General features: G+C 36.8%; 2 protein-coding genes and 3 long non-coding RNA genes across 5 annotated transcripts; all 5 read left to right on the top strand.

Annotated features, from left to right (window-relative positions):
• The first annotated feature begins 13,714 nt into the window (after positions 1 to 13,714).
• LOC119797153 lies at positions 13,715 to 14,487 on the top strand. The gene is made up of 3 exons (XR_005282556.1): positions 13,715 to 13,862; positions 13,952 to 13,987; positions 14,350 to 14,487. It is a non-coding gene; the product is annotated as an uncharacterized LOC119797153 (long non-coding RNA).
• A 99-nt stretch (positions 14,488 to 14,586) lies between these two features.
• Positions 14,587 to 15,663, top strand: LOC119797161 (adhesion G protein-coupled receptor F5-like). The gene is made up of 5 exons (XM_038306119.1): positions 14,587 to 14,734; positions 14,824 to 14,859; positions 15,222 to 15,359; positions 15,442 to 15,606; positions 15,659 to 15,663. Exons 1-5 carry the CDS (start codon positions 14,635 to 14,637, stop codon positions 15,661 to 15,663), a joined length of 444 nt encoding a protein of 147 aa, XP_038162047.1. The 5' UTR covers positions 14,587 to 14,634.
• A 4,207-nt stretch (positions 15,664 to 19,870) lies between these two features.
• LOC119797160 (adhesion G protein-coupled receptor F5-like) lies at positions 19,871 to 22,262 on the top strand. The gene is made up of 7 exons (XM_038306117.1): positions 19,871 to 19,995; positions 20,087 to 20,122; positions 20,485 to 20,622; positions 20,705 to 20,869; positions 20,967 to 21,002; positions 22,064 to 22,201; positions 22,249 to 22,262. The coding sequence occupies exons 1-7, from the start codon at positions 19,896 to 19,898 to the stop codon at positions 22,260 to 22,262; spliced, it is 627 nt and encodes a 208-aa protein (XP_038162045.1). The 5' UTR covers positions 19,871 to 19,895.
• A 55-nt stretch (positions 22,263 to 22,317) lies between these two features.
• LOC119797152 lies at positions 22,318 to 24,352 on the top strand. Its single transcript, XR_005282555.1, has 3 exons — positions 22,318 to 22,448; positions 22,541 to 22,576; positions 24,287 to 24,352. It is a non-coding gene; the product is annotated as an uncharacterized LOC119797152 (long non-coding RNA).
• A 188-nt stretch (positions 24,353 to 24,540) lies between these two features.
• On the top strand, positions 24,541 to 26,580 carry LOC119797151. The gene is made up of 3 exons (XR_005282554.1): positions 24,541 to 24,671; positions 24,768 to 24,803; positions 26,515 to 26,580. It is a non-coding gene; the product is annotated as an uncharacterized LOC119797151 (long non-coding RNA).
• Positions 26,581 to 27,443: the final 863 nt, after the last annotated feature.

Below are 27,443 nucleotides of genomic sequence, written 5' to 3'. Positions count from 1 at the left end.
GGAAGATCTCAGTTTGAAATTGAACTTTCCTACTATCTAATCAGACCTGCTGTAACTCTGAACTGTTTTTCCTCCAGTTTGCTCTCCAATCAGCGGTGATTACCAGTGCAGATGTGAGGATCAGTATCGTTGGTCATGTGACCAGTGTCAAACATATGGATCATGTGACAACATAACTGGAGACACTTGTGGATGCATTAATGGCATTCCTGCTGATGGACAGTACTGCCAGTCTCTGGATCAATATAGTGAGTTTATTTAGATACTTTATGTAAAACAAAAGTATGTTTTCTCCTAAAAATATAACTTCACAATGACTTACATTAAACTAAAAGAATGTTTTTTTTTACCTCAGTGTTGGTTAGTGTATGCCCTCTGCCTTTGAATCAGCATGACACATCTGATAGAAATAGGACCATATAATAAGAAAGAATATTGTAAAAGTGGATGTTTTATGGATAATCGTTACTCTTCGTTAAGACAACATAACAGTTTTGTTTTTTTATAAGGAAAGCCATTATAACATGCTAGTTGTTGTATAATGGCAGAGGCTGGCTAGAATAAAAGCTTAAGCCAGAATTGATGAAGAAAAACGCAAAGCTTTAAATAGGCTGTGTGAGCGATCTATTACATTTTTGTTCTATTAGTATACATGTAATTGATTTAAGGGATTCCTTCTGAATACACACTACTGCCGTTTCGACTGTCCCAGAGCCGTTAGCACCTCTCTGGACTCTCCAGCCACCCCCCCTCCCCCAACACAATTCAGGCCACTCCATCAAAGGCCCCCTCAATCCCCCCCTTGTCCCCCCCTGCCCTCTGCATCCTGGAGCAGGATGTGCACAGACAGTTTCTGAAGCTGAACACCCGTAAAGCTGCTGGCCCTGACGGCGTTTCTCCCTCCACCCTGAAACACTGTGCCAGCGAACTGTCTCCTGTCTTCACAGACATTTATAACATCTCCTTGGAGTCATGCCATGTGCCGGGCTGCTTCAAATCCTCCACCATTGTTCCTGTCCCGAAGAAACCAAGGATCATAGGACTAAATGACTACAGGCCGGTGGCGCTGACGTCTGTGGTCATGAAGTCCTTTGAGCGATTGGTTCTGCAACACCTAAAAACCATCACCAGCCCCCTCCTGGACCCGCTGCAGTTCGCCTACAGAGCCAACAGGTCCGTAGACGACATAGTCAACCTGGCCCTCTACTTCATCCTGCAGCATCTGGACTCCCCAGGAACCTACATCAGGATCCTGTTCGTGGACTTCAGGTCTGCTTTCAACTCCATCCTCCCAGGTCTGCTCCAGGGAAAGCTGTACCAGCTCAACGTGCCCAGCTCCCTCCTCAGGTGGATCACTGACTTCCTGACGGACCGAGACAGCACGTGCGGCTGGGAACAACTGTCTCGGACACACGGACCATCAACACCGGATCCTCCCAGGGCTGTTTCCTTTCCCCCTGGCTTTTCTCCCTATACACCAACAGCTGCACCTCCAGCCATCAGTCAGTTGAACTAATCAAGTTTGCGGATGACACCACCCTCGTCGGGCTCATCTCGGACGGTGATGAGTCTGCCTACAGGAGGGAGGTGGACCGGCTGGTGTCCTGGTGCAGCAGCAACAACCTAAGTCTGAACGGCCAAAAGACAGTGGAGATGATCGTGGACTTCAGAAAGGTCACAGCCCAACCGTCCCCCCTTGCCCTCACAGACAGCCCTACACCCATCTCCAACGTGGAGTCCTTCCGCTTCCTGGGCACCACCATCACCCAGGACCTCAAGTGGGAGCCGACCTTCAGCTCCCTCATCAAGAAGGCCCAGCAGAGGATGTTCTTTCTGCGGCAGTTGAGGAAACCTAAGCTGCCAACCCGGATGTTGGTGCAGTTTTACACCTCCATCATTGAGTCCATCCTCACCTCCTCCATCACCGTGTGGTACGCTGGCTCCACTGCCAGGGACAGATACCAACTGCAGCGCATTGTGCGCTCTGCAGAGAAGGTGATCGGCTGTAAGCTGCCATCTCTCCAGGACCTGTATGTCTCCAGGACGAGGAGGCATGCAGGTCGCATCACAGCCGACTCTTCTCACCCTGGACACAGACTGTTTGAACCTCTCCCCTCAGGGAGGAGGCTACGGTCCATACGGACCAGAACCTCCCGCCATAAAAACAGCTTCTTCCCGTCTGCCATAAGACTCATGAACATCTAACTATATGTCAGACTCTATAACCTGCCCATGCCATTTACACTGCTCTATTTGCACACTGCTCTATTTGCACTCCTTGTAAGATGCTTTTTACTTTTTATATTTTTATCCATGTTTTTATCCTAAGTGTATATATTAGTCTATGTTATTGCATGCCTTATACCCACAGTTTTTAGAGATTTTTATAATTTTATTTACCTATTCCATATTATATGTTTCATGTTGCACGATTGTACCATAAAAAATTCCTAGTTTGCGAACTCCTTCACTAACAAAGGCAATAAACCTGATTCTGATTTTGATTCTGTCCTCATGTTTACAGATTTTACATCTTGTCGAATTACCTCAACACCTTCAACACCAACATGTAAGACAAATAGTATGGTCCACTTTCATTTATATGGATTAATTATTTTATAAATATTAATCATGATTGTCTCATATTCCAACATCTACAGCTCCATCAGTCATTATTATATTCCTGCTGTCTGTTGAGCTAAACTTCACAGATGTTACGGCTATAGAAGAGCTTAAGGGCATCAGCTACCCTGTCAGCATCAACAGCAAAGCACATGTCTCTGATGTCAACATCTCTACAGGTAAAGCAGGGAAGAATGGTTTTAAAATTAAAGTCTAATTTTCATTTGCATTGAGCTTTTAAACTCAAATATATTAAATATTCAAAAACATGTGAATGACTTGCTGAAAAACATTCAATTTAAAAATATATATATCTGGTTTGTTGAAATACTTTTAAAAGGCTTTTGATTGTTAACAGATTTAAAGAATCTTAGAACAAAGTTCTGTGATTTTTGCATAAAATGACAAATTATCATGAGGCTTTAGCAAAAACATATTTTAGATGAAATAGTGAGGTATGTCCCACAACTTGTACAGATACATTTCTTTTTGTTTATGAAAAGATTTTAACACATATGTAAAAAGGTGTCTATTTTATGCTCTGAAACTTTGTCAGTAATCTTCATTTTTTGACCAAGGTTAAGATTCTTTGAACAGTTAAGATGTAAATTTAGGATTTGAATACTTAGTTCTGTAATTTATTAAACGTTTTTCCACCAGTTTGCTCTCCAATCGGTGGTGGTTACCAGTGCAGATGTGAGGATCAGTATCGTTGGTCATGTGACCAGTGTCAAACATATGGATCATGTGACAACATAACTGGAGACACTTGTGGATGCATTAATGGCATTCCTGCTGATGGACAGTACTGCCAGTCTCTGGATCAATATAGTGAGTTTATTTAGATACTTTATGTAAAACAAAAGTATGTTTTCTCCTAAAAATATAACTTCACAATGACTTACATTAAACTAAAAGAATGTTTTTTTTTTTACCTCAGTGTTGGTTAGTGTATGCCCTCTGCCTTTGAATCAGCATGACACATCTGATAGAAATAGGACCATAAAATAAGAAAGAATATTGTAAAAGTGGATTTTTTATGGATAATCGTTACTCTTCGTTAAGACAACATAACAGTTTTTTTTTTTTTTTTTTATAAGGAAAGCCAGTATAACATGCTAGTTATACTGGCTTTTCTTTTAAGAAGGTTTGTCTACTGTAAGTCTAAAAGTAACAGGAGATTTTTTATAGATAATTGTTACTCTTTCTAACAATGACATAACAATATTCTTTTTTTTAGACAGAATGCCTGCGTAACATGCTAATAGTTGTATCAGGGTAGAGGCTGACTAGAATGAGAGCTTTAGCCAGAATTGATGAAGGATAACTGTCAGGTTTATTCAGTGATGATTATAAAATTAATGTGTGCTTATGAATCATTTGTGCAAGGGGGATGCTGCACTGTGTCTTGTGATGCAGTCAGGAGACCATCCTGCCTTGTCATTCTGATGGAGCATCTTGTCTCTATGAACTGATCAATTGTTCTGTCAGAACAAATACTGTTTTGTAACCATGTATTATGATCTGTTAATAAAAGACGGCTGCAAGAGGGGATTCGGGGAAGGAAAGCTTGAAGTTGGGTTAGGCTTTTTCTTTCCACTAATGCAGAAGCTGCTTGAATCTCTTTCCTGTGTAGACTCAATTTCTATTTATTTGCAAATCTACATTTTCTGAATCCAACAATAACTCAGAGCTTTAAATAGGCTGTGCGAGCGATCTATTACATATTTGTTCTTTTAGTGTAAATTTATTTGATTTAAAGGATTCCATCTGTCCTCATGTTTACAGATTTTACATCTTGTCGAATTACCTCAACACCTTCACCACCAACATGTAAGACTAAAAGCATGATCAACTTTCATTTATAAGGAGTAGTTATTTTATAAATATTAATCATGATTGTCTCATATTCCAACATCTACAGCTCCATCAGTCATCATTATATTCCTGCTGTCTGTTGAGCTAAACTTCACAGATGTTACGGCTATAGAAGAGCTTAGGAGCATCAGCTACCCTGTCAGCATCAACAGCAACGCACATGTCTCTGATGTCAACATCTCTACAGGTAAAGCGAGAAAGAATGGTTTTAAAATTAAAGACTAATTTTCATTTACATTGAGGTTTTAAACTAAAATATATTAAATATTCAAAAGCATGTACATGACTTGCTGAAATACATTCAATAAAAAAAACGTATCTGGTTTGTTGAAATACTTTTACATGCCTTTTGATGGTTAACAGATTTAAAGAATCTTAGAACAAAGTTCTTTGATTTTTGAATAAAATGCCAAATTATTATGAGGCTTTAGCAAAAACATATTTTAGATAAAATAGTGAGGTATGTCCCACAAATTGTACAGATACATTTCTTTTTGTTTATGAAAAGATTTTTAACACATATGTGAAAAGGTGGGTGGCTTATATTCTGAAACTTTGTCAGTAATCTTAATTTTTTGACCAAGGTTAAGATTCTTTGAACAGTTAAGATGTAAATTTAAGATTTGAATACTTATTTCTGTAATTTATTAAACGTTTTTCCTCCAGTTTGCTCTCCAATCGGCGGGGGTTACCAGTGCAGATGTGAGGATCAGTATCGTTGGTCATGTGACCAGTGTCAAAAATATGGATCATGTGACAACATAACTGGAGACACTTGTGGATGCATCAGTGACATTCCTGCTGATGGACAGTACTGCCAGTCTCTGGATCAATACAGTGAGTCTTTGTATTTATAGTAACTGTTTTATTCAATTAAACCAGATGCCTATAACTGATATCAACGTTATGTTCATTCTTATAGTTCAGTTCTACATTTATAATTTATGATTTGTATGACAAAGAGAGAGACACTTAATGTTTGGTGTTGAGAAAATCTGCTGTTTTTGTTAGTAGTCTCCGGTTCACCAGCTTTTAGAGTTTCTGTGGATAGCTGAAATGATCAAATATGAAAACAATGAGATAACTCTAATTAAACATTTTTTTCTTGAATGCTAACCTGATAACCAAACTAGTTTGTTTGTCTGACCTTTAGATATGATAAATCTAAATAGAAGCCCCTTAACTTAAAAAATCTCAGAAAGTAACACATCCTACAAAAGAATTCAAGAACAGAAGAAAACAAATAATTACAATGATTAATTGATAAAGAGTATAATATCACCATTCTAAGACTCTGAGGCACCATTAAATCAAAGTGAGAGTTATCGTTGATAGCTGGATAAAATGTGTAGTGATGACAAACATTACCAAGAAAGGCCAATTAAGACAATGACTCCAATAGCTCACCAGCGATTCAACTCAAAGGTCACAAAATAACATGGAACAACATATAAAGCACTGAAGATGCTTTTCTCCTCAGTTAAGGCCAAAGTCCAATATCATAAAAGAAAGAGACTGGGCAAACACAACCTGTTTGGGAGATTTAAAGCAAAAGTCATAGCCAGTAATAAAGAAAGCAAAAGCTCATCTCGCATTTGACAAAATACACTCTGATGAACTCCAAGACTTTGGTGAAATATGATGCTGACTTGCATAATGACTGCTAAGCCTCATTGAAGCTGATTCGGTTATCTGTGCATTTTGCTTTTAGGCTTAAATATAAGCCTTTCTATTAAATGTGTTAATTTTCACTAGTTTTATGGCACTGTGGCACAACAGTCACTAGAAGCATGTTTGGTGTGAGGGATTGCCTTCGAGTCAATGAGTTAATCCAATGAACTTGTTCTCATTAGAATGAAAACTTTGAAACAATTTGACTGTGTGATCTGGTTGAATTGTCTCTGTACAGTGCCTTGAGATGACATGTTTTGTCAATTGGCACCATATAAATAAGGTGAATGGAATTGAATTGAACACAACATTCGCACTTCTTCAAAAAAAAAAAAATTAAACAGGGGCTATTGCTCTTAAGAAAATGTGTCTATAATTTTTCTTCATATGGACCATTTTGTCTGAAAATAGGGACAAATAGTTCGATATTTACCTTATGAAAAAAAATCAACAATTTGCCACTTATTACTTTTTTCACGATTTGCTTATTAGGCTGTTGCATTTAGATTTTATTTTTTAAATATAGGTAACTTATTAATAAGAATATGCTGCAGTATGCAATGTGAGCAATCTAACACCAAAATAATGGTCTGCTGATGTGCTAATGTCACTTAAAGCAAAATTGATCACAAAACATTCAACAAAATATGTGAGATGCGCATCTCTTCTTCACTTTCCTCTTCTTTGACTATTTGAGCTGATGTAACAAGTAAACTCCTCTACTGTGAGATCAATAAAGTCAATCAATCACTATCTCCCTCTATTTATTCAGATTTTACAGCATGTTCTCAACTATCAACCATAGCACCAAAAGGTAAGAATTAAAGGACCTTCATAAGGTTAAAATATATAACTTTATCTGATTGAGTCATACAGTAAACCTACAGTATGCTAATTTGTAAACTTTTTTGTTTACTTCTTCCTCTCCTCCTCCAGTCTTCCGTCAGTACCTTCTTTCTATAGAACTGAAAACAACAACAGTTGCAGCTGTAGAAAAACTGAGAAACATCAGCTACCCCATCATCAGCAGCAATCTACACATCTCTGATGTTAACATCTCTACAGGTAATAATCATACCTTTAATAACATTGATAGATTTGATGGGATGCAGTTTCTAACTGTTGAAACAATCTGTCTTGCTTTCAGTGTGCTCCCCCTATAATACAAGCCACCAGTGCAGATGTGAGGATCAGTATGGCTGGCCTTGTGACATGTGCTCCACTTTTGGTGAATGCAGCAACCTTCTAGGCAATACCTGTGGATGCATCAATGCACTTCCTCCAAACAATACTTACTGCCAGCCACTGTCAGGTAGGTTTGACTATTTTGTTTTTTTTACTTCAACATTTGATTCAATTTGCTCAGTGTAATTAAATAAAAAAAACTGTCTTTGTGAAACAGATCTAAATCCCTGCCCAACGACAGCACCAACAACTAGTAAGAAATGTTATACTTTTGTTCTTACTGGAATCCAAACATAGAACTGATTTGTACTTTTTAACTAGTAAGATAGATTTTGATTTAAATATGCCATGAAACATTTCTTCATCTATTATCAGTATATTAGTTTATATAAAAATGTATAAACTACACAAATCCTGTTAACCCAGACCCATTATCAATGTAAAAACTTAAATGCTAATTTGCCTGACACACTCTACAGCTGTCATGAATCTACTTCAGACAACATGGACTCATTTTAGTGATACTATTAATGACTTTAGTTAAAAAAATGTATAATGGGATATGCCTAAAAAATGCTGTGCCTTCCTTTGAATTTGATCTTTTTTAAATGATATTTCTTGCAGATCCTCCAGTCTTCCATCCTTACTTTTTTTCTATAGAGTTGAAAAGCAAAGATTTTGCAGCCGTAGCGAAGCTAAGAAACATCAGCTACCCCATCAACAGCAGGAATCTACAGATCTATGATGTCAACATCTCTACAGGTAAGACCAATAGATGCAAATATTTCCCATTTAACTTTTTAGTCAATCATGACCTAATTTAAGGATGAACAACTGAAAAAATATATGAGCAAAATCTTTGTGATTTATGTAATTTCTTCAGAAAATGTATAAAAGATCTCAGTTTGAAAGTTAACTTTCCTCCTATTTAATTCCTCCAGTTTGCTCTCCAATCGGCGGTGGTTACCAGTGCAGATGTGAGGATCAGTATCGTTGGTCATGTGACCAGTGTCAAACATATGGATCATGTGACAACATAACTGGAGACACTTGTGGATGCATTAATGGCATTCCTGCTGATGGACAGTACTGCCAGTCTCTGGATCAATACAGTGAGTTTATTTAGATACTTTATGTAAAACAAAAATATGTTTTTTCCTACAACTGTTATCTTAATAAAAGACTAATTTGTCATTTGGATTTCAAGATGATTTACTAAAAAAACTACCAAAATCAGTGTCAGGGTTAATGTATGCCATCTACTTGCCTTTGAATCAGCATGACACATCTGATAGAAATAGGACCTTAAAATTTGACCACTGCTGCACTTTTTGTATTTTTCTATAACTCGTGCCATTTGAAATATCAATGCAACGTTCATAAGCTGTATGTAACGCAATTTCGTTCTGTATGCACCCTGTGCATACAAAATGACAAATAAAGAAGTCTAAGTCTAAGTCTAAGTCTAAATGGGAAAGAAAACATAACAGTAGATGTATTAAGGATAATTGTTACTCTTCCTTACGACAACATAACACTTTTTGGTTTTTTTTATAAGGAAAGCCAGTATAACATGCTAGTTGTTGCATAATGGCAGAGGCTGGCTAGAATGAGAGCTTAAGCCAGAATTGATGAAGGATAACTCAGAGCTTTAAATAGGCTGTGTGAGCGATCTATTCCTTTTTTGTTCTATTAATGTACATGTATTTGATTCAAGGGATTCCTTCTGTCCTCATGTTTACAGATTTTACATCTTGTCAAATGACCTCAACACCTTCACCACCAACATGTAAGACTAAAAGCATTAGCCACTTTCATGCATAGGCAGCATTATTTTATAAATATTAATCATGATTGTCTCATATTCCAACATCTACAGCTCCATCAGTCATCATTATATTCCTGCTGTCTGTTGAGCTAAACTTCACAGATGTTACGGCTATAGAAGAGCTAAGGAGCATCAGCTACCCGGTCAGCATCAACAGCAAAGCACATGTCTCTGATGTCAACATCTCTACAGGTAAAGCAGGGAAGAATGGTTTTAAAATTAAAGTCTAATTTCCATTTAAAATTAGGTTTAAAACCAAGTAGTTTTCTAAATATTAAAAAACATGTGAATAACTTACTGAAATAATTTCGATTTTTAAAAAGTATCTGCTTTGTCATCTGAAATATTTTTAAATGATTTTAAGTCTGGTTAACAGATTTAAAGAACCTTTGTGATATTTTTGCATTAAATGCCAGAAGCTTTAGAAAAAAAAAAGATTAGAGAAAATAGTGAGGTATGTTTTAAATTTTACAGAAACTTTTATTGTTTGTGAAAAGTTTTTTATACATATCAAAAAAAGTGTCTGGCTTATTTCCTGAAACTTTGTCAGTAGATTCATTTTTTGACCAAGTTTAAGATTCTTTGAATAGTTTAACTATAAATTGAAGTTAAAAGTCTGAATACTTATTTCTGTAATTTATTAAACGTTTTTCCTCCAGTTTGCTCTCCAATCAGCGGTGATTACCAGTGCAGATGTGAGGATCAGTATCGTTGGTCATGTGACCAGTGTCAAACATATGGATCATGTGACAACATAACTGGAGACACTTGTGGATGCATTAATGGCATTCCTGCTGATGGACAGTACTGCCAGTCTCTGGATCAATACAGTGAGTTTTATTTATTATATATAATAACTGTTTCATTCATAGTTAACAGACTTTACACATTATTAAACCAAATGCCTATAATTGATATCACCATTATTGAAGAAGTAAACAGGGGAAGAAGTGTTGCTCTGAACACTGCTCAACCGGAACTGCAAAGTGAGGGGAAGACACAGTGGTTAGTTCAGGCTCAGTGGGGAATTAGACTTGTGAAACTTGGAGAAGAGGTCTTGGTTGCCGACTCACGTTTCCAGGGAAGTTGTTGAATCCTTGAATCCAGTCTGTGTGTCGTGGTTCCAGTGTTTGTCTGATTCGGTGGAGGGCGGAACAGGGTTTACCCAGAATGCGGTTGATAGTTGGAGAACGGAGATACTGACTGCCACCCAGATTTCCTGCGGTACTTGAACGGGTCCTTGTGGAGAATAATCCCTTTCTCAGTGAGAGCTCAAACGATCTCTTGGGAAAAGTGAGTCAAAACCTCCTGTTTAAATCTCAGCTCAGTTTGAAGCTCAGTTGATCCTTCCAGGGTGTGAAGGTCCGAGAGATCCCGTTAGCAGGACAACCTCCTGCCAAGAGGCAAAGACAGTTAAACTCAGGTTGAAAAACACTCAGTTTGACTCAGCAAACTCAGCTTGGCTAGAGTACCCTAAACTGGCAAACACTCTGACGTCGAAGTAGTGACAGTCAGCAGCTTAAGAGCTCTCCAATTAACGAGGAAACCATCCGCAGGTGTGTGAGGAGGTGGACCAGAACCAGGCGCCTCCTGGTGGAGGAAGGGAGACAAACACGGAAAACACAGACACAAAACAGGAGTCCTGACACACTTACTGTTTGATGTTAAAAAAAATCTATTTAGTTTTATATATTGTTTTTGTTTAATTATTATTCTTTCCACCAGCTTTTAAAGTTTCTGATGATAGCTGAAAGGATCAAATATGGAAAAAAGAGTTAACTCTGATTAAACATTCTTTTCTAGAATGCTAACCTGAAAACCAGACTAGGTTTTTTGTCTGACCTTTAGATATGATAAATCTAAACAGAATCCCCCAGGAACCTGAAATATCTCAGAAAGTAACACATTCTACAAAAGAATTCAAGAACAGAAGAAATAAAAATCATGGTTAATCCAGAGTGTACAGTATAACAAAGCCATTCTAAGACTAAGGCACCATTAAATCAAAGTGAGAGTCATCATTGATACCTGGAGAAAATGTTTACATTACCATGAGAGGCCAGTGAACACAATGACTCCAATAGCTTACCAGTGATTCAACTCGAAGGACACAAATCAACATGAAACGTCTAAAGCACTGAAGATGTTTTTCTCTTCATGTAAGGTCAGAGTCCGAAATAATAAAAGAAAGAGAGTGGGCAAACAAATCCTCTTTGGGAGATTTGAAACCAAAGTAATAGCCAGTCTTAAAAAAAAAACAAAATCTAATCAGAGGTTTGCCAAAATACACTCTGAAGACTTTGGGAAAATATGATGCTGACATGCAAAACAAAATGGAAATATTTTTAGAAGGTGCTTTTCTAGTTACATATAATCTAAAACTAACTCAGCACTTTATAAACAGACAGTCATAATGACTGTTAAGCCATATTGAGACAGACTCAGTCATCTGTTCATTTTGGTTTTGGTCGTTATTAAAAAAGAGACTTTATTCATATTGATTATCGCAGCACAAAGATCAAAACAACTAGAAATCAAACAAACAACTAGAAATAAATTCTCAAACACTAGAAATATAAAAGAAATGAAACAATTAATAATAATCAAAAGTCCAAATACTGCTTGAATAAATAACAACATTAAAACGGTTGTGTAAAGTAGACATAGTACAGGTATTATGTAATGGAAAACAAAGTTTTTTGAAATGCCAGTGTAATTTTGACAGGGTTAAGTTTCTTTTAAGTCAGTTACAAGCAACCAGGGAATTGTTCTGAAATAGTTTTCTCCCTTGTTGAACCCCAGTCGGCCTCAGCAGATGGCCGCTCACACTCAGCCTGGTTCTGTTGGAGGATTCTTCTCGTTTAAAGGGAGTTTTTCCTCACTACTGTCTCTAAAAGCATGTTTGGTGTGAGAGATTGCCTTTGAGTCAATGAGTCGATCCAATCAACTTCTTTTCCTTAGATACAAAACTTGAAAACTTGCTCAGTGTAATTACATTTTAAAAAACTGTCTTCGTGAAACAGATCTAAATCCCTGCCCAACGACAGCACCAACAACTGGTAAGAAATGTTACACTTTTGTTCTAACTGAAATCCAAACATAGAACTGATTTGTACTTTCAACTATTAAGTTAGATTTAATTTTAAAGATGCCATAATATATTTCTGCATCTATTATCACTACATTAGTTTACATCGATAAACCACAAGGTTCCTGTTAACCCAGTCCAATTATCAGTATAAAAACTGTAATGATGATTTGTCTGACAGACTACAGCTGTTAGAAAATCATTCAGAGAAAATGAACTTATTTCAGCAATACTCTTACTGCATTAGCTAAAGGTTTAGCATATGACATATTTTAAAGAGATTGCTGGACCCTACTATCAATTTCATCTTTTGGATGATTTTTCCTTTTCCAGCTCTTTCAGTCTTCCGTCAGTACCTTCTTTCTATAGAGCTGAAAAGCAGATCTGTTTCAGTCATAGCAGAGCTGAGAAACACCAGCTACCCCATCATCAGCAGCAATCTACACATCTCTGATGTTAACATCTCTACAGGTAATAATCATACCTTTAATAACATTGATAGATTTGATGGGATGCAGTTTCTAACTGTTGAAACAATCTGTCTTGCTTTCAGTGTGCTCCCCCAATAATACAAGCCACCAGTGCAGATGTGAGGATCAGTATGGCTGGCCTTGTGACATGTGCTCCACTTTTGGTGAATGCAGCAACCTTCTAGGCAATACCTGTGGATGCATCAATGCACTTCCTCCAAACAATACTTACTGCCAGCCACTGTCAGGTAGGTTTTGCTATTTTGTTTTTTACTTCAACATTTGATTCAATTTGCTCAGTGTAATTACATTTTAAAAAACTGTCTTTGTGAAACAGATCTACATCCCTGCCCAACTGCAGCACCAACAACTAGTAAGAAATGTTACACTTTTTCTCTGACAACTATCCAAACATATAAATTATTTGTGCTTTCAACTATTAAGTTAGATTTTGATTTAAAGATGCCATAATATATTTGTGCATCTATTATCACTACATTAGTTTACATCGATAAACCACAAGGTTCCTGTTAACCCAGTCCAATTATCAGTATAAAAACTGTAATTCTGATTTGTCTGACAGACTACAGCTGCTAGAAAGTCATTCAGAGAAAATGAACTTATTTCAGCAATATTCTTACTGAATTAGCTGAAATGTTTAGCATATGACATATTTTAAAGAGATTGCTGGACCCTACTATTAATTTAATCTTTTGGATGATTTCTGCATTTCAGCTCCTCCAGTCTTCCATCAGTACCTTCTTTCTATAGAGCTGAAAACAACAACAGTTGCAGCAGTAGAAAAACTGAGAAACATCAGCTACCCCATCATCAGCAGCAATCTACACATCTCTGATGTTAACATCTCTACAGGCAATAATCATACCTTTAATAACATTGATAGATTTGATGGGATGCAGTTTCTAACTGTTGAAACAATCTGTCTTGCTTTCAGTGTGCTCCCGCTATAATACAAGCCACCAGTGCAGATGTGAGGATCAGTATGGCTGGCCTTGTGACATGTGCTCCACTTTTGGTGAATGCAGCAACCTTCTAGGCAATACCTGTGGATGCATCAATGCACTTCCTCCAAACAATACTTACTGCCAGCCACTGTCAGGTAGGTTTTGCTATTTTGTTTTTTACTTCAACATTTGATTCAATTTGCTCAGTGTAATTACATTTTAAAAAACTGTCTTTGTGAAACAGATCTAAATCCCTGCCCAACGACAGCACCAACAACTAGTAAGAAATGTTACACTTTTTCTCTGACAACTATCCAAACATATAAATTATTTGTGCTTTCAACTATTAAGTTAGATTTTGATTTAAAGATGCCATAATATATTTGTGCATCTATTATCACTACATTAGTTTACATCGATAAACCACAAGGTTCCTGTTAACCCAGTCCAATTATCAGTATAAAAACTGTAATTCTGATTTGTCTGACAGACTACAGCTGCTAGAAAGTCATTCAGAGAAAATGAACTTATTTCAGCAATATTCTTACTGAATTAGCTGAAATGTTTAGCATATGACATATTTTAAAGAGATTGCTGGACCCTACTATTAATTTAATCTTTTGGATGATTTCTGCATTTCAGCTCCTCCAGTCTTCCATCAGTACCTTCTTTCTATAGAGCTGAAAACAACAACAGTTGCAGCAGTAGAAAAACTGAGAAACATCAGCTACCCCATCATCAGCAGCAATCTACACATCTCTGATGTTAACATCTCTACAGGCAATAATCATACCTTTAATAACATTGATAGATTTGATGGGATGCAGTTTCTAACTGTTGAAACAATCTGTCTTGCTTTCAGTGTGCTCCCGCTATAATACAAGCCACCAGTGCAGATGTGAGGATCAGTATGGCTGGCCTTGTGACATGTGCTCCACTTTTGGTGAATGCAGCAACCTTCTAGGCAATACCTGTGGATGCATCAATGCACTTCCTCCAAACAATACTTACTGCCAGCCACTGTCAGGTAGGTTTTGCTATTTTGTTTTTTACTTCAACATTTGATTCAATTTGCTCAGTGTAATTACATTTTAAAAAACTGTCTTTGTGAAACAGATCTAAATCCCTGCCCAACGACAGCACCAACAACTAGTAAGAAATATTACACTCTTTCTCTGACAACTATCCAAACATATAAATTATTTGAGACTTTGACTATAAGTTAGATTTAATTTTAAAGATGCCATAATATATTTCTGCATCTATTATCGCTACATTAGTTTACATCGATAAACCACAAGGTTCCTGTTAACCCAGTCCAATTATCAGTATAAAAACTGTAATTCTGATTTGTCTGACAGACTACAGCTGCTAGAAAGTCATTCAGAGAAAATTAAATTATTTCAGCAATATTCTTACTGCATTAGTTGAAAGGTTTAGCATATGACATATTTTAAAGAGATTGCTGGACCCTACTATCAATTTAATCTTTTGGATGATTTTTTCTTTTTCAGCTCCTCCAGTCTTCCGTCAGTACCTTCTTTCTATAGAGCTGAAAACAACAACAGTTGCAGCTGTAGAAAGACTGAGAAACATCAGCTACCCCATCATCAGCAGCAATCTACACATCTCTGATGTAAACATCTCTACAGGTAATAATCACACCTTTAATAACATTGATAGATTTGATGGGATGCAGTTTCTAACTGTTGAAACAATCTGTCTTGCTTTCAGTGTGCTCCCCCTATAATACAAGCCACCAGTGCAGATGTGAGGATCAGTATGGCTGGCCTTGTGACATGTGCTCCACTTTTGGTGAATGCAGCAACCTTCTAGGCAATACCTGTGGATGCATCAATGCACTTCCTCCAAATAATACTTACTGCCAGTCATTGTCAGGTAGGTTTTGCTCTTTTGTTTTTTACTTCAACATTTGATTCAATTTGCTCAGTGTAATTACATTTTAAAAAACTGTCTTTGTGAAACAGATCTAAATCCCTGCCCAACGACAGCACCAACAACTAGTAAGAAATGTTACACTCTTTCTCTGACAACATCCAAACATATAAATTATTTGTGCTTTCAACTATTAAGTTAGATTTAATTTTAAAGATGCCATAATATATTTCTGCATCTATTATCACTACATTAGTTTACATCGATAAACCACAAGGTTCCTGTTAACCCAGTCCAATTATCAGTATAAAAACTGTAATGCTGATTTGTCTGACAGACTACAGCTGTTAGAAAATCATTCAGAGAAAATTAACTTATTTCAGTAATACTCTTACTGCATTAGCTGAAAGGTTTAGCATATGACATATTTTAAAGGCAAGGCAAGGCAAATTTATTTGTATAGCACAATTCAGTACAAAGACAATGCAAAGTGCTTTACATGATTAAAATACAGGAAGATAAAACAGAATCAAAGCAAGTAGGAAAAAATAAAAAACAAATAAAATAAAATAAAAAATGCAGAAACAAAAAAAGAATATTAAAAGTAGTTGGATTAAAGAAAACATGTTTTTGTTGAATTGTTTAACTAGAACAGTCGAAGGCAATCCTAAACAAATGTGTTTTTAGTCTTGATTTAAAGGAACTCAGGCTTTCCGCACTTTTACAGTTTTCTGGAAGTTTGTTCCAGATAAGTGGAGCATAGGAACTAAATGCTGCTTCTCCATGTTTAGTTCTGGTTCTAGGTATGCAGAGCAGGCTGGAGCCAGAAGACCTGAGTTGTCTGGAGGGTTGATAAACTGATAGCAAGTCTGTGATGTATTTAGGTGCTAAGCCATTCAGAGATTTATAGACTAACAGAAGTATTTTAAAGTCTATTCTCTGAGAGACAGGGAGCCAGTGTAAGGACTTTAGAACTGGGGTGATGTGCTCTACTTTCTTAGTCTTAGTGAGGACACGGGCAGCAGCGTTTTGGATCAGCTGCAGCTGTCTGATCCACTTTTTAGGCAGACCTGTGAAAACACTGTTGCAGTAATCAATTTGACTAAAAATAAACGCATGGATTAGTTTTTCCAGATCATGCTGAGACATTAGTCCTTTAATCCTGGAAATGTTCTTCAGGTGATAGAAAGCCGACCTTGTAATTGTCTTTAAATGCTTTTGGAGGTTCAAGTCTGAATCCAGCACTACACCTAGACTTCGGGCCTGATCAGTGGTTACTAGCTGAAGCGACTGAAGCTGTGTGCTAACTTTAGATCTCTCCTCTATTGGTCCAAAGATTATTACTTCAGTTTTGTTTTTATTCAGTTGAAGAAAATTATGGCACATCCAGGCATTGATTTCTTCTAAGCATTTCCTCAGTGCTTGAATTGGTTCATAGTCACCTGGTGACATGGTGATGTAAAGCTGTGTGTCGTCTGCATAGTTATGGTAGTTGATGTTGTTGTTTTTTATTAACTGAGCAAGAGGGAGCATGTAGATATTGAATAGGAGGGGACCCAGAATGGACCCTTGGGGAACCCCACATGTGATTTTTGTCATCTCTGATGTAAAGTTGCCTACTGACACAAAAAAGTCCCTGTCCTTTAAGTAGGATTTAAACCAGTTGAGAGCTGTACCAGAGAGGCCGACCCAGTTTTCCAGGCGCTCTAACAGGATGGAGTGATCGACAGTATCGAATGCTGCACTGAGGTCCAATAGTACCAGCACTGTGGTTCTTCCGCAGTCTGTATTTATACGGATGTCATTAAACACCTTGATAAGGGCGGTCTCTGTACTGTGGTGAGCACGGAAACCTGACTGGAACACGTCAAAGCGGCTGGTCATATCTAAGAAAGTGTTTAACTGTTGAAACACTGCTTTTTCAATAATCTTACTGATAAAGGGGAGGTTTGATATGGGCCTGTAGTTCTGGAGTAGTAGTTTGTCTAAACTTTTCTTTTTCAGCAGTGGTTTGATATTTGCTGTTTTTAGGGACTGCGGGAAAACACCTGACAGAAGGGACGTGTTTATTATCTGAGTCAAATCAGATGCTATGACAGGCAAAACTTTCTTAAAGAAAGCTGTGGGTAGAACATCAAGGCAGCAGGAGGAGGAACTTAGCTGCTGAATGATTTCCTCTAAGCTTTTATAGTTTATTTGGCTGAATTGGGACATTTGGCCAAGATCAATTCCAGTTGGAGACAACTTTGGTACTGAACTTGATATGGATGTATAAACTGATACTCTGATCTTTAGGATTTTCTCAGTAAAGAAATTAGCAAATTCATTGCAGGCCCAGGTGGAGTGAAGTTCAGGAGCCACGGACACAGGAGGATTTGTTAGCGTGTCGACTGTGGCAAATAACGCACGAGTATTATTAATGTTCTTGTTAATGATTTCAGAGAAGAAAGATTCTCTTGCATTTTTCAGTTGCAAGCTATATCTGTAAAGTCTCTCTTTATAGATGTCATAGTGAACCTGGAGTTTCGTCTTTCTCCACCTGCGTTCAGCTTTACGACACTCCCTTTTTTCACTTCTAACTGCTGGAGCACTTCTCCAAGTAGATTTTTTCTTTCCGGAAAAGACTTTCACTTTAATTGGAGCAATGCAGCTAATGATGTCTGAGACTTTAGACTGAAAGTTATCTACTAGCTCTTCTACTGAGTTGCAGCCCAAGGTTGAAGTAGCAGAGTAAGCTTGAATAAAAGTTTCTGTGGCATTTTCCTTAAAGGTGCGTTTTCTTATGATGTCCCTTTGGCTAAATGAGTCACTGGAAATGATGCCCTCAAAGGTAACAGAAAAGTGATCGGATAGGGCAACATCAGTAACACTGACTTTAGAAATCTTCAGACCTTTAGTGATGATCAAGTCTAAAATATGTCCCTGTTTGTGTGTTGGTTGTTTAACATGTTGAGTTAAACCAAAGTTTCTAAGTGTGTCACACAGTTCTTTTGCACTTCTGTCTTTAGGGTTGTCAACGTGAAAATTAAAGTCTCCCACAATAATTAAACAGTCATAATCAACGCATATCACAGACAGGAGGTCACTAAAATCATTAAAAAAGTTTGACGTGGACTTAGGAGGCCTGTAAACATTTAGAAACATAGTTCGTACCGGGCTCTTTACCTGCAGAGCCAAATGTTCAAAAGAGTCAAATTTTCCCAAAAACACCTTTTTACACTTCAGTGAGTCATTAAACAATGTTGCCACTCCTCCACCTTTCCTTTGCTGTCTGCTCTCGCAAAGAAAATTGTAGTTTGGAGGAGACGACTCCAACAGAATATGTGCTTCATTAAGTCCATGTAACCACGTTTCTGTTAAAAACATAACATCAACATTGTTGTCAATAATAAAGTCATTAATTAAAAGGGATTTTCCTGACAGAGATCTAATGTTTAATAAAGCCAGTTTATATGAATTAGTGGTTGATGTTGTCTCTGTAGCAGGCTGCATCTGACAGTTTATGACTCTTAAGTGTCTGTTCCTGTTTGTTCCCATTTTGTTTTTCTTATTTCTGCCACGTATCATCACAGATATTCCATAATCTCCAGTAGAAGGCCCAAGCTGATGCTGGAAACTGTTATGTCTGATAAGCTTGTTGCCAGGGCCCGGTGTGTATCACGGAGAAGTTATCTGAAGGTCCTAACGTTCGGTGATGTGTAGAGGAGGATCTGGGGCTCTGCTGCTTTTAGAAGATGCTGGTTTTTTCACAAAGCTGCGGCTTTCGGAATGGCTATGTGGAGAGGATGTCAACTGTAGGCCAATCTTGAAAACTTTGTTCATGTTATGAGAAAATTCCAGAAAAGGAACATCTGGGCTTTGTGGGGGAGAGGGGGAATTGGGTGCAGTCTGGACTGGTGTCTGTGGGGATGGAGGTTTTTGGTAATTTAAAGGGGAGTCCTCTGATGATAAAGAGATTGCTGGACCCTCCTATCAGTTTAATCTTTTGGATGATTTCTGCATTTCAGCTCCTCCAGTCTTCCGTCAGTACCTTCTTTCTATAGAACTGAAAACAACAACAGTTGCAGCTGTAGACAAACTGATAAACATCAGCTACCCCATCATCGGCAGCAATCTACACATCTCTGATGTTAACATCTCTACAGGTAATAATCATACCTTTAATAACATTGATAGATTTGATGGGATGCAGTTTCTAACTGTTGAAACAATCTGTCTTGCTTTCAGTGTGCTCCCGCTATAATACAAGCCACCAGTGCAGATGTGAGGATCAGTATGGCTGGCCTTGTGACATGTGCTCCACTTTTGGTGACTGCAGCAACCTTCTAGGCAATACCTGTGGATGCATCAATGCACTTCCTCCAAATAATACTTACTGCCAGCCACTGTCAGGTAGGTTTTGCTATTTTGTTTTTTACTTCAACATTTGATTCAATTTGCTCAGTGTAATAATAATAAAAAAAAAACTGTCTTTGTGAAACAGATCTAAATCCCTGCCCAACGACAGCACCAACAACTAGTAAGAAATGTTACACTCTTTCTCTGACAACATCCAAACATAGAACTGATTTGTACTTTCAGCTAGTAAGATAGATTTAATTTTAAAGATGCCATAATATATTTCTGCATCTATTATCACTACATTAGTTTACATCGATAAACCACAAGGTTCCTGTTAACCCAGTCCAATTATCAGTATAAAAACTGTAATTCTGATTTGTCTGACAGACTACAGCTGCTAGAAAGTCATTCAGAGAAAATGAACTCATTTCAGCAATATTCTTACTGAATTAGCTGAAAGGTTTAGCATATGACATATTTTAAAGAGATTGCTGGACCCTACTATTAATTTAATAATTTGGATGATTTTTCCTTTTTCAGCTCCTCCACTCTTCCGTCAGTACCTTCTTTCTATAAAGCTGAAAACAACAACAGTTGCAGCTGTAGAAAGACTGAGAAACATCAGCTACCCCATCATCAGCAGCAATCTACACATCTCTGATGTTAACATCTCTACAGGTAACAATCACACCTTTAATAACATTGATAGATTTGATGGGATGCAGTTTCTAACTGTTGAAACAATCTGTCTTGCTTTCAGTGTGCTCCCCCTATAATACAAGCCACCAGTGCAGATGTGAGGATCAGTATGGCTGGCCTTGTGACATGTGCTCCACTTTTGGTGAATGCAGCAACCTTCGAGGCAATACCTGTGGATGCATCAATGCACTTCCTCCAAATAATACTTACTGCCAGCCACTGTCAGGTAGGTGTTGCTATTTTGTTTTTTGTTTTTACCTCACATTTGATTCAATTTGCTCAGTTTAATAATAATTAAAAAAAAAACTGTCTTCGTGAAACAGATCTAAATCCCTGCCCAACGACAGCACCAACAACTGGTAAGAAATGTTACACTCTTTCTCAAAAAAAAACCCCCCCCCCCCCCCCCCCCCCCCCCCCCCCCCCCCCCCCCCCCCCCCCCCCCCCCCCCCCCCCCCCCCCCCCCCCCCCCCCCCCCCCCCCCCCCCCCCCCCCCCCCCCCCCCCCCCCCCCCCCCCCCCCCCCCCCCCCCCCCCCCCCCCCCCCCCCCCCCCCCCCCCCCCCCCCCCCCCCCCCCCCCCCCCCCCCCCCCCCCCCCCCCCCCCCCCCCCCCCCCCCCTTTTTTTTTTTTTTTTTTTTTTTTTTTTTTTTTTTTTTTTTTTTTTTTTTTTTTTTTTTTTTTTTTTTTTTTTTTTTTTTTTTTTTTTTTTTTTTTTTTTTTTTTTTTTTTTTTTTTTTTTTTTTTTTTTTTTTTTTTTTTTTTTTTTTTTTTTTTTTTTTTTTTTTTTTTTTTTTTTTTTTTTTTTTTTTTTTTTTTTTTTTTTTTTTTTTTTTTTTTTTTTTTTTTTTTTTTTTTTTTTTTTTTTTTTTTTTTTTTTTTTTTTTTTTTTTTTTTTTTTTTTTTTTTTTTTTTTTTTTTTTTTTTTTTTTTTTTTTTTTTTTTTTTTTTTTTTTTTTTTTTTTTTTTTTTTTTTTTTTTTTTTTTTTTTTTTTTTTTTTTTTTTTTTTTTTTTTTTTTTTTTTTTTTTTTTTTTTTTTTTTTTTTTTTTTTTTTTTTATTTAATGCTTTCTTAGGTGTACAACTAACTAGGTAAGAAAATGTCATCTCTACAATCAAAGATAGACTGTTTGATTCAGAGAAGATAGTTTAATTCTTAAAACGATGCATTGAATTTTCATGTTTCACTCATAGTTTAAATCGATAAAACCAAAGTTCCGTTAATCCAGTTCAATTATGCAGATAAAAACTGTAACTCTGATTTGCTGACGACTCATAGCTGCTAGAAAGTCATTCAGAGAAAATGGAACTCATTTCAGAATATTCTTCGGGATTAGCTGAAAGTATAGACATGACATATTTTAAAGAGATTGCTGGACCCTACTATCAATTTAATCTTTTGGATGATTTTTTCTTTTTCAGCTCCTCCAGTCTTCCGTCAGTACCTTCTTTCTATAGAACTGAAAACAACAACAGTTGCAGCTGTAGAAAGACTAAGAAACATCAGCTACCCCATCATCAGCAGCAATCTACACATCTCTGATGTTAACATCTCTACAGGTAATAATCATCCCTTTAATAACATTGATAGATTTGACGGGATGCAGTTTCTAACTGTTGAAACAATCTGTCTTGCTTTCAGTGTGCTCCCCCAATAATACAAGCCACCAGTGCAGATGTGAGGATCAGTATGGCTGGCCTTGTGACATGTGCTCCACTTTTGGTGAATGCAGCAACCTTCTAGGCAATACCTGTGGATGCATCAATGCACTTCCTCCAAATAATACTTACTGCCAACCACTGTCAGGTAGGTTTTGCTATTTTGTTTTTTACTTCAACATTTGATTCAATTTGCTCAGCGTAATTAACAAAAAAAAAAAAACTGTCTTTGTGAAACAGATCTAAATCCCTGCCCAACGACAGCACCAACAACTAGTAAGAAATGTTACACTCTTTCTCTAAAAAAACAAACATATCAATTATTTGTGCTTCTTAACTATTTAGTTAGATTTAATTTTAAAGATGCCATAATATATTTCTGCATCTATTATTGCTACTTTAGTAGCGATAATTCCAATAAATAATTATTTCCAAGAAATAATCATAATTAACCATAATTGTATTGAAAGTATACATAACAACAATTTAAAACACAACTCAACTATTCACTGTGGGATGTTTGATAAAATGACAGGTGACCATTAAACAAAACAACTTATAATAAATGCTAGACTTACCTATAATGCACTATTATGATTCAACCAACATAAGTATGTTTATAAAAGGTTACATTTTTTAACATTTTTATTGATATTATTTTTTCAAATACTATTGCAACACATTATTGTCATGTTTGGCTTAAGGTTCCTGACCCACATGCAGAACACACTGAAGCTGGAGAAAAGTTCAAAGGTTTATTAAAATAATTCAGTACAAGGAATAAACAGATCCTGGGGTTAATCAGATCCAGGACTTTTCATGAGTGGGTTCGCTGTTCTGGAGTTTGAGCTGAGCGGCTGAGGGGGGGGGACCTTGAGGGTCCAGAGGCTGTCGGCAGGCTGAGGGCTTAGCAGAGGCAGAGCTTGGTTTGAGTGTTTGCAGATGACAGATTTGAGTTTCCATTCCAGATTCTTCAGAGAGCGGGCAGGCAGGTCTTTGACAGGAATGATTCTCCAGGGTTCTTCAGAGGTCAGACAGACAGATTTCCAACAGAGAAACTCTTCAGGGTTTCTGGTTTTCAGGCAGGTTTAACCGTAACTGGCAAACACTCTGGCACTGGAGAGACGTCCTCTGCCTCCTTAAATACAGATCTCCTGATGAGCAGATGAGCGACAGGTGGTAGCAATCAGAAAATCTAGTACGCCCTCTGGTGGAGAAAGTGGACAGACCTCCAGATCCCAAGAATTATTTTCTAAATGTGACTGCAGAGCCAACATCTCTAATTATTACAACACAAAGTACCACAAATGCAACTACAGATACAAATAAGTAGATCAAATGTAGATAATTTCTTCATATTTATGCTTCTTTTGTACTGTTTATTGTTAATTGAATAAATTAACCTGACAAATTGACGTAAATTTACTTTTTATTGATTCAGCAACAGATTTCCCAATAACGACAAGAAGAACTACTGTAACAACAGTGACAACAAGTAAGTGACTCTGTGTAACCATAGTATAATCATTTTGAATTATCTTATCACCCATTGTTATTTTAAAATGTTGACAAGACATACTTTTGTTCAGAAAGGATTAACGTCATATTTGCGTTTTCTTAGTTAATGCTATTGCTTATGGTGTCAACTACTAGAGTAAGCTAAAATTCATTCAGATAAAGATAATTTTCACAAAAGCATCAGTTGAAATCTTAAAACGTATTGATTTTCTGTTTGGTCAAAGTTTTAAAGAATGGTTCAAAAGAAAATTCATTAATTTCTTACATATGTGCAGAAAAATGCTATACTGCTGATTTCCCTGTTAGACTTGATAGTTGTCCAGAAAATAATTCAGAGAACAGGATCTCATTCCAGTGATACTCTTCGTGGATTTAGCTAAAAAAGTATAGAGCAGGGCATATATAAAAGGGATTGCTGGGCCTGCTTTTGAGTTTTATTTATTTAAAAAAAAAAAATTTCTTTTTCAGCTCCTCCAGTCTTCCGTCAGTACCTTCTTTCTATAGAACTGAAAACAACAACAGTTGCAGCTGTAGAAAGACTAAGAAACATCAGCTACCCCAACATCAGCAGCAATCTACACATCTCTGATGTTAACATCTCTACAGGTAATAATCATCCCTTTAATAACATTGATAGATTTGACGGGATGCAGTTTCTAACTGTTGAAACAATCTGTCTTGCTTTCAGTGTGCTCCCCCAATAATACAAGCCACCAGTGCAGATGTGAGGATCAGTATGGCTGGCCTTGTGACATGTGCTCCACTTTTGGTGAATGCAGCAACCTTCTAGGCAATACCTGTGGATGCATCAATGCACTTCCTCCAAATAATACTTACTGCCAACCACTGTCAGGTAGGTTTTGCTATTTTGTTTTTTACTTCAACATTTGATTCAATTTGCTCAGCGTAATTAACAAAAAAAAAAAAAAAAACTGTCTTTGTGAAACAGATCTAAATCCCTGCCCAACGACAGCACCAACAACTAGTAAGAAATGTTACACTCTTTCTCTAAAAAAACAAACATATCAATTATTTGTGCTTCTTAACTATTTAGTTAGATTTAATTTTAAAGATGCCATAATATATTTCTGCATCTATTATTGCTACTTTAGTAGCGATAATTCCAATAAATAATTATTTCCAAGAAATAATCATAATTAACCATAATTGTATTGAAAGTATACATAACAACAATTTAAAACACAACTCAACTATTTACTGTGGGATGTTTGATAAAATGACAGGTGACCATTAAACAAAACAACTTATAATAAATGCTAGACTTACCTATAATGCACTATTATGATTCAACCAACATAAGTATGTTTATAAAAGGTTACATTTTTTAACATTTTTATTGATATTATTTTTTCAAATACTATTGCAACACATTATTGTCATGTTTGGCTTAAGGTTCCTGACCCACATGCAGAACACACTGAAGCTGGAGAAAAGTTCAAAGGTTTATTAAAATAATTCAGTACAAGGAATAAACAGATCCTGGGGTTAATCAGATCCAGGACTTTTCATGAGTGGGTTCGCTGTTCTGGAGTTTGAGCTGAGCGGCTGAGGGGGGGGGACCTTGAGGGTCCAGAGGCTGTCGGCAGGCTGAGGGCTTAGCAGAGGCAGAGCTTGGTTTGAGTGTTTGCAGATGACAGATTTGAGTTTCCATTCCAGATTCTTCAGAGAGCGGGCAGGCAGGTCTTTGACAGGAATGATTCTCCAGGGTTCTTCAGAGGTCAGACAGACAGATTTCCAACAGAGAAACTCTTCAGGGTTTCTGGTTTTCAGGCAGGTTTAACCGTAACTGGCAAACACTCTGGCACTGGAGAGACGTCCTCTGCCTCCTTAAATACAGATCTCCTGATGAGCAGATGAGCGACAGGTGGTAGCAATCAGAAAATCTAGTACGCCCTCTGGTGGAGAAAGTGGACAGACCTCCAGATCCCAAGAATTATTTTCTAAATGTGACTGCAGAGCCAACATCTCTAATTATTACAACACAAAGTACCACAAATGCAACTACAGATACAAATAAGTAGATCAAATGTAGACAATTTCTTCATATTTATGCTTCTTTTGTACTGTTTATTGTTAATTGAATAAATTAACCTGACAAATTGACGTAAATTTACTTTTTATTGATTCAGCAACAGATTTCCCAATAACGACAAGAAGAACTACTGTAACAACAGTGACAACAAGTAAGTGACTCTGTGTAACCATAGTATAATCATTTTGAATTATCTTATCACCCATTGTTATTTTAAAATGTTGACAAGACATACTTTTGTTCAGAAAGGATTAACGTCATATTTGCGTTTTCTTAGTTAATGCTATTGCTTATGGTGTCAACTACTAGAGTAAGCTAAAATTCATTCAGATAAAGATAATTTTCACAAAAGCATCAGTTGAAATCTTAAAACGTATTGATTTTCTGTTTGGTCAAAGTTTTAAAAAATGGTTCAAAAGAAAATTCATTAATTTCTTACATATGTGCAGAAAAATGCTGTACTGCTGATTTCCCTGTTAGACTTGATAGTTGTCCAGAAAATAATTCAGAGAACAGGATCTCATTCCAGTGATACTCTTCGTGGATTTAGCTAAAAAAGTATAGAGCAGGGCATATATAAAAGGGATTGCTGGGCCTGCTTTTGAGTTTTATTTATTTAAAAAAAAAAAAAATTATTTTTCAGCTCCTCCAGTCTTCCGTCAGTACCTTCTTTCTATAGAACTGAAAACAACAACAGTTGCAGCTGTAGAAAGACTAAGAAACATCAGCTACCCCATCATCAGCAGCAATCTACACATCTCTGATGTTAACATCTCTACAGGTAATAATCATCCCTTTAATAACATTGATAGATTTGACGGGATGCAGTTTCTAACTGTTGAAACAATCTGTCTTGCTTTCAGTGTGCTCCCCCAATAATACAAGCCACCAGTGCAGATGTGAGGATCAGTATGGCTGGCCTTGTGACATGTGCTCCACTTTTGGTGAATGCAGCAACCTTCTAGGCAATACCTGTGGATGCATCAATGCACTTCCTCCAAATAATACTTACTGCCAACCACTGTCAGGTAGGTTTTGCTATTTTGTTTTTTACTTCAACATTTGATTCAATTTGCTCAGCGTAATTAACAAAAAAAAAAAAACTGTCTTTGTGAAACAGATCTAAATCCCTGCCCAACGACAGCACCAACAACTAGTAAGAAATGTTACACTCTTTCTCTAAAAAAACAAACATATCAATTATTTGTGCTTCTTAACTATTTAGTTAGATTTAATTTTAAAGATGCCATAATATATTTCTGCATCTATTATTGCTACTTTAGTAGCGATAATTCCAATAAATAATTATTTCCAAGAAATAATCATAATTAACCATAATTGTATTGAAAGTATACATAACAACAATTTAAAACACAACTCAACTATTCACTGTGGGATGTTTGATAAAATGACAGGTGACCATTAAACAAAACAACTTATAATAAATGCTAGACTTACCTATAATGCACTATTATGATTCAACCAACATAAGTATGTTTATAAAAGGTTACATTTTTTAACATTTTTATTGATATTATTTTTTCAAATACTATTGCAACACATTATTGTCAT

This window comes from Cyprinodon tularosa, unplaced genomic scaffold, assembly GCF_016077235.1.
Source record: "Cyprinodon tularosa strain WSP-4 unplaced genomic scaffold, ASM1607723v1 ctg572, whole genome shotgun sequence".
Classification (NCBI taxonomy): Eukaryota; Metazoa; Chordata; class Actinopteri; order Cyprinodontiformes; family Cyprinodontidae; genus Cyprinodon; species Cyprinodon tularosa.
The sequence above is the reverse complement of the archived record's forward strand: the minus strand, read 5'-3'. Positions and strand labels throughout refer to the sequence as shown.